We start from the raw sequence: 18,699 nt of genomic DNA on the forward strand, positions 1-18,699 counted from the left end.
GTGGGAAAGTAATTCCCTTGCATGTCAGGGTTCTCTTTCCTGGGAAGTTAGGGTCTCGCTCCCATTTGAGGGCTTCGTTGCTTTGCGTTATTCTTGCCCTTGGGGTTCGTCTGGGGTCTTGGACTTTCCGTCTTGCCCCAGGTAAGGAGTGGATTTTTGCTGGGTGGGATGCTGGCACAGCCTGCATACAGCGGCGGCCAATGATTCTCTCTGGGAAACAATTGGTTTGTACATGTTGCTTCGGGGGCTTTTTTGTTTTGTTTGTTTTGGGCGTATTCGCTTCCCGAGGTTACACAGCGACTTCTGGTTGTCAGTGTGTCTGCAACAGACAGGGTTTACCGGCTTAGCTGGCCCCAGTGCCTGGGCTTCCCATAGGGCTAACGTACCCTATGGGCCTTGGAAAACCCCGTTGGGCTCAGGGGTGCCATGGCTGTGTCTCCTGAGCCGTCTTCTCTTGTGTGATGCTGAAGGTTGTTAGTTGCCTCTGCCTCGTGGTGACGATCACCTGCCCTGCCTCCGGTCATGCTGCCTGTTGGATCGGTGACACCTACGACCCTCAGTCTTGCAGGATTTTTTCTCCGCTTGTTATTCAGTTTACCCATTCCTTGTCTGAGGATGTTTGGTGTCAGGCAGCAACTTCGTTGCATGCTAGGTATTCTTTGTTACAACAAGCCAGGTTGGTTGCCTGACTGGAAGCCCCAGAGCTGGCCTGCTTAGATTTTAGGAACCACGAATTAGGGGCGTTGGTTAGTTCAACTGTGGTTCAGTCCGTGCCCTTGCTTCCTTCCCAGGTGGGTGTTGTTCGCCCTGCTTCCGGCTCCAAAACATCTGAGGGTTACGGGGCCAGGGCAGGGTTTAGCTTGGGATGAGGCTTGGGTAGTTACGGGGATTGCCCCCTTCTGATTCAAGGACGGAGGTTGAGCCTGATTTCCGCGCTGAGGCTTCGGAGTCGGCCCAGCAGGCTTCTTTCTTTGAAGCTTTTCCCCAGGACTCTACCTTTTCTTCCAAGGGTGGTGGTGGGCATGGATGAGGGCTCTGCCCTGCGGCCTATGTTGGGGGGTTCCCGGGGCTCAAGGGGAGTGCACTTGGAGTGCTTGGGATCCATTTATACAATACAATACAATACAATACAATTTTATTTAGGTAAGGTACATACATACAATAAATATTTACAAGGATTGTTTAACTTATAGGTATAGCTAGTACATACAATGCCTAAAGCCACTATTACGCAAAGCGTTTCGGGCATGATAAACTTAAATGACAAGCTTAATACTAATTGAGCATAATGAGTAGAATGAAAACAAGAAATGAAAACATAGATGAAAAAGCAGCACAAATACAATTATGTCGACAAACAGCGCTCTTTAAAGAAAAAAACAGACATTGGTTGACAATAGAAGGGTAAGGTAGGTTACAGGGAATTTATTAGGTATAGCTTCGCTTTTAACTTAAACTGGTTGAGAGAGGTACAGTCTTTAACATGGTTGGGAAGGTCATTCCACATTCTGGGCCCCTTGATTTGTAGAGCATTTCTAGTTTGATTAAGTCGTACTCTAGGAATATCAAAACTGTATTTATTTCTGGTGTGATGCTCATGGGTTCTGATACAACCTTCTATGAAGCTTTTGAGATCAGGATTGGCATTATAGTTTAGCGTTTTATATATGTATAATACACATGAGAGAATGTGCAGTGACTTAATGTCTAACATATTCAGAGATTTAAGTAGGGGTACCGAGTGTATACAAGTATACTATACTTGTCTGCATTTGATCCTTCCTGGGCCTTTGTGCCTTCTGGGCAGGAGTTAATTGTTGCAGGGCTGGGGGTTTTCATCTCCTCTGTCCCTGTATGAATTTGAGTTGGGTGCAGCTCCTTCCCCGGGTGACTTTGAATTTACCTCCGGAGGTTTGAGAGGCCCTTGGTGCTTACCTCCTGCGAGACCCAGTTTTACGCTATAACTCAATCTTCCTTTGAGTTCGGTTCTTCTTCCCCATATTGGGTGCAGTATTTGTCAGACCCACATGCTTAAAGCGGGAGGTTTCTTCGGTGCTGCAGGTGTTCTTGGGGTGCTCATTCAAGTTCCTCAATGAGTGCCTCTTTGCCCCTGTGCTTTTCCCCGTGATGTGGGTCTGGTGCAGTTGCATGCTCAGGTTCTCTGAGCATGTCCCCTCTCTTTTTGGCTGCCTTGGTGGTGGATGACTATCGACCTCGCAGTCATTTGGCTTTGGTTTTGCGCTTCTTCTGTCTTCTAGAACTGTCTTCAGACTGACTTTCGAAGGATGTGGAGGCATTGAGTAGCGGCCTTTGGCCAGGGTTCTGGTTTCGGCTGCCCTGCTGAAGCTGTTTTCGGGGCCTTTTTTCGTCTTCCGACGCGACCTCCGAGAAGTCGGCTTCTCGGAGGTCGCGTCGGCCCTTTTGTGGGGTGCCTTGTTGATGGGGGGAGGGGGAAGGCTGGCTCTTTTTGCCCATGCTTAGTCCCACGATTTATGGGTCTTTCGCATTGTCTCTTCTGGCCTTTGTTGGTAGGGGTTGGGGGCTAGCAAGGCAGGCTTTTCCCCCGTCTGTCAGGTCATCTTGGAGTGGGTTTGCTTGGGCGTGGTTGAAACGACTTCGTCCCTCAAGTGAGTTTCTCGCTTGTTTCCGGTTCCGAAACAGGACTGTGTGGATCTTTGGTTAATTCTGGACTTGTCCAGTCTGAACCGTTTGATTCCTTGCCCCCCTCCTTTCGGATGACCACATGGTCCCAGATCTCAAAGACACTTATTGGCATGTTCCTATTCATCCGGGGTTCAGGGATTGGTTAGGTTTCATGATCAGGCTTACCGCCTTCATTACCTTCCATTCAGTCTCAGTCTGGCACCTCGCATATTCATGCATTTAACCAGGGTCTCGGTGGCCTGTCTTCTGCTAGGTGTTCGGGTTCTGGCCTACCTCGACTGGTTGGTGTGGGGTCCCAGCTGGTTTGTGTGTCTGCTCGTCAGGAAACTGGTTCTTTCCCAGTTTGCCGGGTTCAGGTTCCTGGTGAATTGGCGGAAGTCCCATCTGGTTCCGTTGCTCGATGGTTGCTTGAGCAGTTGTGTGGGAGCCTGAACTTTGCCTTGCTGGTTTTCCCGCTGGGCAGGGTTTGGCTTAGGAGGCTGTTCTGGTATCTTCAGGGCAGCCCCTTTTGCGATCCCTGGGTTCGGCCTCTGGGGTCTTTGCGTCGGTTTCTGCATCTCTGGCTTCACCTTGGAGTTTGGTGCCATGGCGTCTTTCCCTTGCTCGATGTGTTCACGGATGTCTCATCTCTCGGCTGGGGTTTTGTGACCAGCGCTCACCACTCTGGCCAGGGGCATTGGGCTCCATCCTTCCTTTGGGCTCACATCACACAAAGCAGGAGTTTGCAACTGTGTGGCAAGTGCTGCGGAGGATTCCGTTGCCTCGGGGCTCTGTGATCCAGCTCCATTCGGACTGCTTCCCGGTGGTTCGTTGTCTCAACCCGGGTTTCTCTGCAGGTGGCTCTTATGCTGAGCTTGCAGGGTTTAGCTCTCCATGCCGTTCTCATTCAGGGGGTGTCCAACGTCCTGGCGGATGGCCTGTGTTGCTTCATTTCTCTTTCCACGGAGTGGACGGTCAACGGCGCCTCCTTCTTTTGGCTTTGTCAGATGTTCAGGTGCCTGAAGATGGACCTCTTTGCGTTGGCTTGGTCTTGGCACCTCCCAATATATGTGGCATCGTTCCACGACTGTGAGGCATTCGTAGTAGATGCTTTCCAGCAGGCACTAGTGGAGGTGGGTAATTCTGTACCTTCATTTCTTGGTCCAGCTGTTGCTTCAGGTTCTGGCTCTGCTCGAATCCTATCAGGGAAGAGTTGTTCTCCTGGCCCCATTGTGGCTGGCCCAGTTGCTTCCTGCATGGTGTCCGAACTCCGAGAGTTCGGACACTATGCAGCTCCGCCTCTTTCAGCAAGTCGGGCCGGTGAGATACCTCGCTGGCATAGCATACTCTTACATGCTTCGTGTCTGGTTTTTCTGACGTGGGTGTATCACCATTTGTATGGTGATCAGGTGGCTTCTTTGATGGTGTCCCGCCTGCGGTCTTCATCTCAGCAACAGTATGAAGTCTCCTGGAGGTCATTCCACCATTTCCTTTCCCTTCGTACGGTTTTGTCTGTCTGTTCTTTCTTGGCTTTTTTTTGCCGAATACTGTTGCTTATCATCATGTGGCATTGGCGGAGCCGCTCCAGCTTGCATTTGAGGTTGATGTTACTTCCGTTCCGTTCCACAAGCTCTCTTGTGCGTTTTTTCACCTCCGACCTGCTCATGTGCCACCTGAGCTTTCTTGGTCTCTCAGTTTGTTGCGGCCCCATTGGTCCGGGATTATTTTCTGAAAGCCTTGCTCTTGTTGGCCTTAGCCTCTGGAGGTCGAGTGGGGGAGCTTTATGCTCTTCTCTGCCGCAGGGGTTTCTGCTCTTTTGGTCCTGGGGGGTCGTTTTGTTCGTTTGCAGCTGTCTCCTCCTTGTCTGGCGAAGAATGAGACTGCTGCTTGCTGGAGCAGTCCTTGGGTGGTTGTTTGGTTGGTTAGGCCAGAGGTGAATCATGTTATGTGTCCGGTTGCAGCTTTATGACGCTACCAACTCGCCACTGGTTCAGTGACTGTGGATACACTCTGTGTGGATCCGGTTTGAGTGGTTTCCTGTTCCAGGGCTCGCATCTCTCAAGTTGTCCACAGGGTTATCAAGTCTAGCCAGCCAGTGGTCTACCCTCGTGACCATGATATGAGGAAATATGTTGCTCTTGCTGCTGTGTTTTTAAATATGCTTTGGGTCGACATTTGGGCGCAGTGGTTTTGGAAATCGAACAGATTCCAGGGACCCTCCGACCTTGTTTTGCTTCGGGACTCTGTCACTGCTTGTCTCTTCTGCGTCGTGAGACCTGTGATGCAGCCATCTCCCGGGTTACCTTACCTTGAGGTGCTTCCGGGGCTTAGCGTCCCCGTGGCCCGGTCGTTGACCAGGCCTCTTGCCGGGTAAATCCGTTTTTACTTATTTGTGGGTAATCGGCTTCAAAGAGCCGATGGGGCCCCTCACAGAAAACCAGCATTGAATATAATGAAAACTCCATATTCTTGGCAAACCCTGGAGGTTCCCTGACACCCTCCCTCCCTCCAATTGTTGGTTTTCATCATTCTATGAACTGAGGGGTGGAGTGGCCTTCCCCCGTCAGGAAAGTTCAAGCTCGAGGGTGCTTTAATGACTAGGGTAACCTTTAAATACACTTAAAGCCACCTTTGAATACACAGTAGCATAATTTTTTTATTTATACTTTATGATTTATGGGCCCCAGGGGCTCCCATAAGGCAGACATTAAGATCCCAAAGTTAAAGGCATACAATACTAAACAAGGTGTTTGCATTTACATTCACCAGAGCCAAGCAAGGTAAATTAGAGCAGTTACAGAGCATAATCCTCAATTATAGTAGGGACAATATTTTCAGGCCAGCAGGTGGTGCATAACACACCAGGAACCAATACAAATGCCAAGTTCTCAATGGCACTAAACCCTGCATTCAAGTTCCAGTACATTTATTGAGACAATAAAATACCTCTTGAAGGGACAGAGTAGCTTAGGCTATTTCTACCCTCACCAGCTGCATTACACCAACCTGTCTCTTCCCATCTCTAAATAGCTGCAGCTTTCTAGGTAGATTCCACTCCCAGATGAAAGGAAAATGTTAATATATATATGGGACTTCCTGCATGGTAAACACACAGGTGGGACTCTCATTGGCCTGGGTTATTGTCTCTTCACTTTAGGTTAGATTTAAAAAGAGCACAAATCATCCTCAATTGCTCTTCAAGTTATGAAAGCATTCAAGTTTCCGCCACATCAAGGCACTGGTCATGAGCAATAAATTTCTTTTAAATGAAACAAAAATAAAAAGTTTATTAAACTTTTACTACACAAAAAAAGATTAAGTTCAAATAATCTGAAGTACATGTACTGAACACATTTACAAAGTGCAGTATTTTGGTTACTTAAGTAACAAACCTGTTTTTTTAACAGACCTAGGAATCTACTGTAAATTTTGGTCTTCACTTTTAAACAAAATAAAAATTATTCTAGTAGCACCTATACAGATGGTGATTCAACCATCTATTCTCTACTCTCACACATTTTACAAGCATACAGGACATTTATGTGCTTTCAAGAATTTTCTGTACATGCAATACTGACCAAGCAGTTTCTACTTCATGCACAACACATTGCAGTGCCAAGACAATTGCTCCACGCACATCTGTCATTATAATGTGTACACCCAAATTATATTTCCTATTAAGTAAAATAATACAGTTCTACTGTATTTTAATAGAGAATAATCAGAGTTAACATTTTCTTTATCAGTATGAATGCTTGCTATGCTATTTAAATAATGTAAATTGTAAAATACATTTAAATGACATTTTAGTAAAGTATGTGTCTTTTGTAAAAAACATACTTTTTATCCATATTTAGTTATTAAAAAGATCAATTTTTAAATTGAGAGTAATCTTCAAGGAATGCAAAAATTCTTTGGTTCTTCAATGATCTTAAATAAGTTAGGAACAACATTTTTGTTCAATTTAAACCAGACTTTTTCAATATCAGCAGCTCAGGCTACCTGTCTCCAATCCCCATTTGAATTCGTGGGGTTTTGGCATCAGGCAGCGCCATTTTATCACATTCAGTTTCTTCTAATATTCTTTTCTTAGGAGATTTTTGGTCTTCCTGAACAAATCTTAGAGCTCTTCTTTGCATTTCATCATCCTGAAACACACAACTTCATTACAAGTCAATACCACTAAAGCGATGAAACACTGTTCATATTTACACTAGTATACTGCATGTAGTACTTGTTTTTAATACTGAATACCCTATGTTCTATGATTTAAAATTTTATTAAAACCCTTGTTGGATATTCTCCACACAATCCTTTAAACACAAACAAAGCAGTGACATCAGTTTTTTAAACTATAATGAACTAAATAATGGTATTATCCCTGAATTTAAAATACATATTGCTTCAGTATAAGTAATTAATTATCAAAAGAAGGCACCAAACCAGGAAGGCTATGTAGCACCATCAAATGTGCGTAATAATCAGAGGGCACTAAATATCACCAAGGATGCCATTACGAGAACAGAAACGCATAAGGCGAACGATATCAAAAGTATCCGATTCACAAAGAAGTCTATCGAGGGACAAGTCACCGCGAGAGACGGTCATAAAGCAAGACACACGCTCATCCTAGAAGTCAGGACATTCAACAAGGATATGTACAAATGTAAGAGGGACAATGCAATTTGGACAATAAGGAGCTGGGCGGCGCTCCACTAAGTGACTGTGAGTTAAGCGAGTATGGCCAAGACGCAACCTTGCTAGAGCTAGACATCTGTTTCCCACCGCCGGTTACGGTGGCAGGAGGAAGGCCACGGGGAGACACAACGCTTAAGAGTACGCAGTTTGTTACCAACAACAGAAGACCAACAACCCTGCCAACGGGCAAGGGTGGAGGAATGAATAACCGGGTAAAAGTCGCAATAAGGAATACCTTTACGGGAGATGGGCAAGAGTGGATAGCTTCCCGAGCGGCAGCATCCGCATGCTCATTTAAAGGATCACCAATATGTTGACCAGACCACACACTAGAAGTTGAAGGAACGACGACGTTTCGGTCCGTCATGGATCATTCTGAAGTCGATTGTGCGTAATGGTCAAGGACGTAATTCACAATTGACTTGAGAATGGTCCAGGACGGACCGAAACGTCGTCGTTCCTTCAACTTCTAGTGTGTGGTCTGGTCAACATACTTCAGCCACGTTATTGTGACTCATCGCCTGCATCACCAATATAGCTGGGAACCCAGCAAAACTCTACGGATTTAAATTTACTAGAGATAAGAAACAGCCAATGTTGAATCTCGACGACCACCGGATGGACAGGATTAAAGGACCCGAGAGTCACCTACAATCACAAAGGAGGAGTGACAACAAGAAAGCAAGAGACGGAGAGCATAGAGAATAGCAAAATGCGCTGTGAAGATGCTAGTCTCTGAAGGAAGGCAACACATACAAATGCGGTCAGGAAAAACAACAGAGCGGGAGCGTGAAGAAAAGTGCTCAAGGAAAAGACGTTTCAGAACTATAGGAGGGGTAAAAGGTTTAGTGATCCGGGTCAGGGAAGTACAAAATTTTGGAAGGGGGACTCTCCATGGGGGCAAAGAAGAAACAATGCAAAAAGACATTAGAAATATGAACGGAAAGAGAGTCCTGTAAGCGAGACAGCCGGACAGAAAGAGGGAGGCGGTGAAGAGGAACAGGAGCTACAGGAGGGGTAAGAGTCAAAGCACGACAGAGGTGAGAATAAGGATGTTGCAAGGACCGTGCCAGACAGAGAAGACAGTAGCGATCACGGTGGTCCTGGAGAGACATGAAGCCAGTGTCAACATACAAGCTGAGGAGCATCAAGACGGTGAAAAGCAGGAGAAGCAAACGAGGAGTGTGCGTCTATCCGCCCCCCAAGAAGTATGGGACAAAACCTTGAGGGAAAGGGCCTTAGAGCATTCAACTCGGAGGTAAGTGATATGGGGCGACCAAGACAAACGAGTGCCAAAGATTAACCCCAAAAGCTTAGTGGAATCCCTGTACACAAGGGAATGACCATAAAGTGATAAAGAAGGACGAAGAATGACATGCTTTCGAGTAAAAGTCATAGCACAAGTCTTAGACGTAGAGAACTTGAAACCATGATAGGTGGCCCAAGACGACACGGCATCAATTGCAAGTTGAAGCCGCCATTGAAGGAGAGGAGAATCATCACCCTGACATAGGATAAGATTGTCAAAATAGAGAGCGGAGAAGACGCCAGAAGGTAGGGAGGAAAGAAGACCATTGAGAGCAACTAGAAAAAGAGTAGTGCTCAGAACACTGCTTTGGAGAACACCCTCATATTGCCAAAAAGGGGCAGAGAGAGTGGCATCAAGCCTCACCCGAAAGGAAAAACGAGAGAGGAAACTTTGGAGGAAGAGAGGGAGATTCCCACGAAGGCCAAAAGAATGAAGTTGGAACAGAATATGATACCGCCAGGTGGTGTCGTAAGCATTTTCCAGGTCAAAAAAGACGGCAACAACGGAGGTCTTCGCAGCAAAAGCAGTACGAATATAGACCTCCAAGTTCACCAGGACATCTGTTGTGCTGCGGCACTTGCGAAAACCAAACTGAGAAGGGGAGAGGTGGTGATAGCGTTCTAAGAACCACATCAGACGAACATTAACTATACATTCAAAGAGCTTGCAGACACAACTTGTGAGGGCAATAGGGCGGAAGTCCTTAGGGGATGTCCCGAGAGACCCTGGTTTCTGGACGGGAAGGACAACGGCATCGAGCCAGTCCTCAGGGACTGACGACGACTCCCAGACCTGATTATACAGACTGTAAATACTGAGACGTGCACGGAGGGAGATGGTGAAGCATCTCATAATGAATGCCATCGGAGCCCGCCGCTGTAGAACTGCAGAGGGCCAGGGCAGACTGAAGCTCAGAGAGAGAAGGGATCATTATAGGGAAGGCGCAGATGGGTACAGAAATCCAAAGGACGAGATTCAAGAAGAGGCTTAAGAGGCCTAGAAGGAAAGATTGAGGAAGATGAGAACCAGAGCTAACAGAAGAAAAGTGGGAACCCAATTTGGTCGCTACCTGCAACGGGTCCGCCACAAGAGTACCACGAAGGTGAAGGACCGGCAAGTCATCGGGAACAAACTTACCCGCTATCTTGCGGATACGCTTCCAGATCAGCGGTGGAGGAGTTTTGGATGTAATGGTAGAGACATAAGACATCCAACATGAATGTTTAGGGGTACGGATGGTCCTACGGGTCACCGCACTCGCCTTCCGAAACAAGAGAAAGACTCAGCCGTCTGCCGGCGACGGTGTCTCTTCCAGGCTGCACGCTTACAGCAGACAGCCTGAGCACAGTCCACATTCCACCAGGGAACACACTTCCGCATTCCCCGAGAGGATGAGCAAGGAATAGAGCGGAGGGCAGCGTTGAAGACGGTGTCATGAAAAAGGAGGAGGGCGCGAGGGAGAGGTCGGAGATAGTAGCACGGAGGGTAGAGGCGCCAGTCAGCCTTGGCAAACCACCACCTAGGGAAAGAGAGGGGAGGATGAAAAGAGAACAAGGTAACATGGATGGGAAAATGGTCACTGTCACGGAGGTCATCAAGAACCCGCCACGAGAAATCTAAGTAAAGAGACGACTAGCAAAGAGAACGATCGAGACACGAAAGGGTGCGAGTCCGAGAGTCCAAATGAGTGGGCTCACCAGAATTCAGAAGAGACAGGGAAGAGAGGATGAACGGTTCAAGAGGGCGACCCTGGGTGTTTGTCTGATCATCACCCCAAAGGGTTATCTTCTTGAGGTTATCTTGAGATGATTTCGGGGCTTTAGCGTCCCCGCGGCCCGGTCCTTGACCAGGCCTCCACCCCCAGGAAGCAGCCCGTGACAGCTGACTAACACCCAGGTACATATTTTACTGCTAGGTAACAGGGACATAGGCTGAAAGAAACTCTGCTCATTGTTTCTCGCCGGCGCCCGGGATCGAACCTGGGATCACAGGATCACAAGTCCAGCGTGCTGTCCGCTCAGCCGACCGGCTCCCTCCACAATTGAGTATGTCCACAACTGAAATCACCCAGCAGGAGCACAGGCTCCGGCAAGGAGTCCAGGTGGTGTTTAACCCTTAAGCTGCTAAGGGGTCCTGAGGAGATTTACACCCCTGTGCGCAAGAAAAAAAACTAAAAAATTATTTCGTCTTCTAAAAATGTTAATATGTGTTCCCTGAGCACGGGAAAAAAAATCGTAGGTGGACATATTTTGGGCGCAATAGACCAGGGAAGTCTGGCAAAATGTGGGCGTTGACGGAGCGGTTGTCAGGGGCGGTCAGCGTCACCCGAGCTGACAGGCGGGAGTTGCCACAAAGATGATATTACCTAATTATTTCAATGTCTGATTTTTTCTTAGTTTTTTTGCAGTAATATTATTCAATAGTGTGTATTGTGATATATTTATATAATAAAAGGGGTGAATCATCGCTATACTCAAAAAGATGGTGTGCATATTAGTGATTCAATTATTATGTTCATAAAACAATAAACAAATAGTTTTGCTGTTATTACACTCTATACACAGGTAATATATAAGTATCTGCAAGTTTTGTTCACCATAACGAACCACTAAGTTGGTACTGTGAGTCGAAAAGCAACGAGGAGTGACCGCCACACACCAGCCAGCCACTTCTTGCCAGTCCCTCAATAATGCCTCACTCGCCCACTTTCTCCTCCCACCATTCTGTTTTATATTTTATTCACTATATACAGACGTTATATATAAGTACGTATATGTTTTGTTCACCACAACTGTACAACTAAGCTGATATAGTTAGTTCAAGCACTAAGAGACGTGGCTACACACAGTCAGCTGGCGGCTGCCTCCCACACTCATTCAAGATCACACGCACTAAAATTTCTCTCACAACAATACCGTTTGTGGTGTTATTTCACTATATACAGACGTTATATATACGTATCTATATGTTTTGTTCACCACAACTGTGCAATTAAGCTGATATAGTTAGCTCAGGCACTAAGAGACGTCGCTACACACAGTCAGCTGGCGGCTGCCTACCGCACTCATTCAAGGTCAAGCGTACTAAATTTCTCCCCCAACAATACTGTTTGCAGTGCTATTACACTATATACACATATTATATATAAGTATCTACATGTTGTATGCACCGTAACTGTACACCTAAGCTTGTAGGGTGCATAGTGGCCACCCTCTACACAGCCAGACAAGTCATGCAGACGACGTCACCTCTGTCACCCAAATGGCTCCTCCCAACATAATCCTTTTGCTGTTATTACACTAATACACACATTATATATAACTATCTACATTTGTGTTCACCATAGAGAACCACTGAGCTGGTATGGTGAATGCAGACTATAACAGGTGGCCACACAGTCCGTAAACGATGCTATCTCCCTCCGTCCCTCAGCATCACTCCTCCCACAGCGTTAATTATGACAACAATCCTGGTCATTTTTACCACAGTCAGGGGTCATCTGTAATATTGTCATCGCTAAATAATAGCAGTTATATATTTATTTTGACATTTTTCGGCGATGCTGTGGTCACAAGCTGAACAGCAATGTTATTCGCTCATGCTGCGTGCGCCAGCCTTGTTTGCTCCAACAGTATTGTGGCTCTCACACCGGAGAATATTGCCCACGATTTTGTTAAAAAATGGTGTCTGTTTACAAAAGCCCTGAGGAAGCTAATGTGAACTCCGTATAGCCGCGGGCCATTTGAATCATGCCTGGCACCCTATGGCGTATATATACCCCATGTGCACTGTGGGACATGTTACTCATGGCATATATATACGCCATGCGCAGTTTAAGGGTTAAGATCGGGAAGAGAAAGCGGGACATTTGGGGAAGATAAATGGAACAAACCGTGTACCATTTATGCACAAAGAGACGGGCAACAGAACATTGGAGAGGCGACGGAAAAAGTAGGGGGATGAAGGGAAAATCAGAGCAAATCAAGAGTGCGGAAGAGTTATGGGCCCCAGCAACAGCCACGAGAGAAAGGAATAGCCACGGAAGCGACCAGGATGAGCACCAAGCATCGGCTCCTGGAGACAGACACAAAGGGCCGAAAACTGTGAAATCAGGAGTTCAAGGAAATTGGCGTAATAACCACGAATGTTCCACTGAAGAATAGACGACAAAAAGAGGAAGGACAGCAACAGAGAACAATGAAGAAACAAAGGTGAAAAAGGAACATAGCACATTAAAGAAACTCAGGGTCAAGATCAGGATCAGCGAAGTCAGGGTTAGGGGGCATTGGTAAACTGAGTAAAGATGGAGGGAAGGGAGCGGGAGGGTAGACCAAAGGCGAACGAGCAGGGTCTGGAGAAGGAGGAGACAACCAAGAGGGCCAGTCAAAGACAGCAGGAGGAAGAGGAGGAGGAGGGGCAGAAAGATGGGAGAGCACCTCAGCAAGGGCAGCAACCGAGACGGAAGCAGGGGCTAAAGAAACGTCCACAGTGGGAACAGGGGGCTCTACCACCGAAACGGGAGTGGATGGAACGATAGAGCCAGAGATAGGGGGAGAAGAAGAAAGCGAAGCCTTCTTACCTGCCGGGGAGGAGGAAGGAGACAAGCCAGGCTTTTGCTTCTGACTCAAAGAGACAGGTGTCCCAGCAGCAATGTACTGGGCAACAGACTCGAGCGTCTCAATAGGAGAAGAAGAACGAGAGCGAACATGATCTCCGGGCGAGCGATGGACATCAGGCCTGCATAGACAGGCGGCGTGGAGAGCCAAGAGACTGGAGGATCAGAAGGAGAGGAGAAAGAAGACACAGGAGACATGACAGACAGGGAACCCCAGACAGAGAACCAGGAGGGGAACCCTTCGGGACAGAACGTAAAGGAACAGGGGAGGAGGTGGTGGGCATGTCCGGGTCTAAGGCCTGGATAACGGTTGTGAGACTGAGGAAGGTGAGAAGGACGAAGAGAGGAAGAGCACAACACGCGAGCATAAGAGACACCAGCGAATAGGGGGAGACAATGAACTTGGCGCCTCGCCTCAGGAAAAGACAAACGTTCCCGATGCTTCAAGTTGAGAACAGGTTGCCTCAAGTTTGTAACGTATACAATGCGCGGGAGAAGGTAGGGTGGGCCTCACCGCAATTGAGGCAGCAGGCCTGGGGAGAAGTGCACTCCAACTTAGAGTGACCCTCATCCCCACACATAGGACAGAGAGAGACAGGACTAGAGCATTTGAGGGCACCATGCCCAAACTTCCAGCACTTGTTACAGAGCCGAGGAGATGGAATATACTCCTGAAGAGAGCATCTGGCACCAGCAAGAATGACAGAGGGCGGAAGGGTCCTACCATCAAAGGTAATCTTCACAACCCAAAGGGGCAGACGGCGACAACCACAAGGGTGATGAGTAAACGTATCCACCTGAAGGACAGAATGGCCTTGGGTCTCAAGGATATGCTTGATATCCTCATGGTAGTCCTTTAGATTCTGAACACCGGTCGCAACATGGTGCGGTAGGAGAACAGTGCAAACACTGGCATCTAAACAAGCATTCTTGGAGACCCGAAACAGGGGTCTCACCAATGCAGAATAAGGTGGCAAAGCAAGGTGGCTGCATTCTGAGGAGCAGCAAGCAATGACATGGGTACCTGTGACGGGTGGGGTTGAAAGTAACAGAGGCATCTACTGAATCAACAAGATGCCTATGAAGGGAAAAATCGTCAGGAGTCGAATCCAAAGGATGGAGGTCAAAGTACTTAGTCCACGTAGCAGGATCAAACAAGGCATGGTACGAATTAGTATGGGAAGGGAGCATACGAGAGTGGCCGTGGTGGGGATGGCGGTGAGAACCTCTAGAGAGAGATGGATCATAAGGCGCAGTAGTCACAATGAGAGATGGAGCCATGCAAGGGGATGAGGTGGTCACCACAGAGGGCTTGGGGCTCGACCCAACCACAGAGGAAGGAGGGGAGCAGGAAGGAGTAGTCCAGTCTGGGCCTAAACTGGGCCCTGTAGCAGGGGCCACAGAGCCTGGTCTTCCAGGACAGTCCGACTCAAGGGCCTGGTCGCCCACCCCATAAGCTTGGGTAAAAGAAGTCGTGTCGTCATCCATGCATCAATCAAGTTAATGGTTTGGGACCTGGAACCAAGGGATACCACCTACCAGGGCAGCCAGGGAGGCCTGAGCGCGGGCCAGTGCAGGAAGGGTGCATCGTCCTCAGCGGTGCTCCCCCTTTTCAACAGAGGGAGTCCTACTACATTGTACATTCTCCCACACTGGTGCTAAGACCCCATTCCCCCCTATCGCCCCAGCCTGGATACACAACCATCCACTTAGGGCGGCCCCTCACGGGCGACCCCTCCAGCGGGTAGTTCGATGGCTCACAAGGCCCCTATGTGATGCCCTTCTGCACGTACACCACCCAAAGAGAGGGCAGGAGAGGGAGGCAAAGGCAACCCACACCGGTCCCAGGGAGGTGTACGTGAGCCCCTCACCATGGCAAGGAGGAACCACAGAGGGGTGCTTCAGCATAAGCAATACTGAACATAAAGTAAGAAAAATTGGCTAAGCTGCAATTCCCCCAATGAAGAATAGGCCAAATCTCTTGAAGCATCTATATAATATTTAATAGCAAATAGAAATGAATATTTTAAAATATAACAAGGTAGCAGTGTAGGGGGGCCCCCTCTAAGTCCCATTTAGTCACAAGATGACTCACTAATAAAAGAATCAAGTGCTTGGCCAGCTATAACCATTGCCTTACCTGCAGCCAGGGATGTTTCAAAGTTTGTTCAATGTCCAGCCTCTGTGATGGGTCACTAATCAAGAGTCTAGTGATTAGATCTTTTGCTTCATCCGAAATTTCTTTCCAGAGCCTATGCGAAAAATTATACACAGCATTCTTTATCTTGTAGCGCAACTGTCCTTCATTGTCACTATAGAAGGGAGGATAGCCTGCCAAGCTGTAAAAAAAAATATATGAGGCATTGCCTTTCCTAATGAAACTTGTCATTGGGAAAACAAATAAAATAATTTTGCACAGAGAGATGGTCAAAACCAAATGTTTTTAACTGATAATAATAATAATGTTGAATATGCTCAACTATAATAACCACTTTTCATTCTAGAGGACTCCCTTTGGTGGCTCTGTAAACTTCCCATTTGGATAATAATAAACCCTTTGGCTGCATATCCCATCAAGTGATGGGATACCTAAATATGCACAAACTGTGCATCCCATCATGTAAAGTATTAGGGTACCACTTAAGATTTATAAGTCCTGTGCACACACGGGGTGCACATATTTAATGTGCCTCTTAATTTTCAAAGTTCCTAAATAATCTATGTAGTTGTCATTCTACATAAGAGACCTCCCTGCACACACACAGCATAATGAACCCTATTGTCTCCTTGTAACAACATGTTACAAAGTTGTTACATCTTGTTATAAAGTTTTTATGACATGAAGAAAGTTGTTACAATGTGTTATATTGGTTGTTGCAACTTGTTAGAAGGTGTTATAACTTGTTCAAATGTTGTAGCAACAATGTAGTTTTCGTCGTGTGTGGCGGGCTCTGGCAATCATTTGCCACATTGGGGAAAAATCCTGAAAGCCTTATCAACCTTCCTGGGCATTATACCAAAAATTGGCACCACTTGAGGAGCATCACCATCCATTTAATGATGCCTATCCTTAGAAACATTGATGTTATGTAAAATTTCAAGAACTTTTATAGGCCAGAGAAAATATTTGTGATAAGTAGAACATGTTGAATGTAATGAAATGTTTTTATTCTGGTGGATCCATTTGGTTACTCCTTGTTCCCACACTGCCTTCCTTCTGTGGTTCTTGTTCTGACTGGTATCCCCCGAGTCTCCAGGGCTGCCATCTGGTGGCAAGCGAGTGCTGCTTACTAGCAGCTACTTCTAGATAATAAAAGTATACATAGCAGTTGTTTATTTTTGTGTTTTCTGGCCTTGGTTGATTGTCTATCCCCCAGACCCCCCCCTCCCTTGCCTCTACTTGCAGGGGGTGCCATATTCTAGTTCTAGTCCCTGGTGGGGTTCTTTAGACTTGTAGCTATTCATGTGGGTAGCTCGAGCAGCCACTGAAGAGACTCGCCAGAAAGAAGCATTTATTACATTCAACACAGAATTTTTTGCCCAAAAATGACAACATTGGGGGTGCATCTTAAAACAGAAAGCCAAGTAAACACAAACATTCTTTCTGTAAACTCAATCACCATCTTTTAGAGCATAACTCCACCCAAATCATCATCACATTACCACAAGTCGTTGTCACAGTGGTGGTCAGGAAAACAGAAGTTAATCCACAATGGGTCTGATGTAAAATCTAAAATTTTGATATACAACATATGGGATAATACAAATTAAATGTTATGATTCATTTAACAATAACTCAATAAAAAGAAAATTACCTTTAAATATAATTCAAGATTTGTAATTAAAAAATAGCCTAATTTGCTCACCTTACAAACAACACAACTCCTAAACTCCATAAATCCACTTTATTGTTGTAGGACAGGCCCCCAAACTGTAACAGTTCTGGGGCAATGTATGTTGGCGTCCCACAGAAAGTTGTCATCTGTGATGCATCAGCAGCAAGTTTGGACAAGCCAAAGTCTGTCAGTTTTATACGAGTGTTTTCCTCATCTGTAGCCAACAAAATGTTTTCTGGCTGAAAAAATATTTAGATACACTGTAAATATAATCTAATAAAATGACATATAAAGTATAGAGTATCCAGAGTATAAACTGGATACTCAGAAAATTCAAGGCATACCCTTCGTTTTTCTATTGAAAATAACTGAGGACGATATCCCCAGACTCCTAAGTAATGAAGAGCTCAATATAAATTAAAAAGCAATTTTATTAAATACTGTAAAAATGCAAATCCTCTTCCTCTCCATCTGCTCACCTATTGTAAAACACAAACATATATACATACACAAAAGGGAAAATAAATATGTAGTTGGGTTGTGTGCATAAGTGATTTTGTGGTGGGTGAAGGTAAAGGTATATAAAGGGTAGTTGTTGTATGGGGAGGATAAAAGGTGGTGATGTATAAGAGGGAAGGTTATTAGTATGGGTGGGTTGAAGATGACAAGTACCATATTCCCTTGCTCATGCACATTTCCACACTACTGATTCCATCATTGCATTTGCAGGGTTCCCTTCCAATCTGTTATCCCACCGAATATCCTGTAATTACCTTGTTGATATGCAGGCGATGAGTCACAATAACGTGGCTGAAGTATGTTGACCAGATCCACACACTAGAAAGTGAAAGGACGACGACGTTTTATTAACCGTCCTGAACCATTCTCAAGTCAATATGGTCCAGATACGAGAATGGTCCAGGACGGACTGAAACGTCGTCGTCCCTTCACTTTCTAGTGTGTGTGGTCTGGTCAACACCGTGTTGATATTATCTCTTCAAACAGTTTCCTAGTTCAACTATCCCTCAGTTGTTCTACAATATGACTGAACACAATAATACATGATCACTGGCTTCAAGTGAAACCATATATTTTAAATATAACTGCCTCCTTTTGGGTAAACACCAGATCTAGAGTAGTGCACATTCCTTCATCTTTTGCCTGGCAAGTTTTTAATGTTGCCATAGGAAGTGAGACACACTACATGCTCACTAATCTTGCTCATCAGGTTTTGTTATCCTAGTGAGGATCCTTCGTTTTCCAGTCTATTTCATGGTGATAAAACCAGCATTGAATGTCATGAAACACCAATTTCTGGGTGAGCCCCGGTGGCTCCCTGAAGCTACTACACTGATACTGTTCCATACTACTATGTGCCATCAGTCACGGAGCACTCAGCAACAACTGAACTGGGAAAGAGGTAAATGCAACTCCATTTTACGAGTCCAGTCAAAAGGCATCCACCATGACAGCCTTTCAACCGGGAAATGGAGCCATGTAGGAGTGAACGTGCTGGTTCCATGCCGATGTGAAGAGATCCACCTCAGTGAGACCTAACATCCCGCAATGCCAATGGAAGGACACTTTGTTGACAGTCC

The 18,699-nt window shown here is 46.2% G+C and overlaps 1 protein-coding gene across 1 annotated transcript in view; it reads right to left on the minus strand.

Annotated features, from left to right (window-relative positions):
* Positions 1-6,498: 6,498 nt before the first annotated feature.
* The window catches only part of LOC123759711 (myosin light chain kinase A), a 58,964-nt gene continuing 46,763 nt past the window's right edge, over positions 6,499-18,699 (minus strand). Inside the window, 3 exon segments of the mRNA XM_045744956.2 lie at positions 6,499-6,791; positions 15,406-15,604; positions 17,132-17,340. Coding sequence (XP_045600912.1) covers positions 6,642-6,791; positions 15,406-15,604; positions 17,132-17,340 — 558 coding nt within the window. The 3' untranslated portion in view covers positions 6,499-6,641.

This window comes from Procambarus clarkii, chromosome 8, assembly GCF_040958095.1.
Source record: "Procambarus clarkii isolate CNS0578487 chromosome 8, FALCON_Pclarkii_2.0, whole genome shotgun sequence".
Lineage (NCBI taxonomy): Eukaryota > Metazoa > Arthropoda > Malacostraca > Decapoda > Cambaridae > Procambarus > Procambarus clarkii.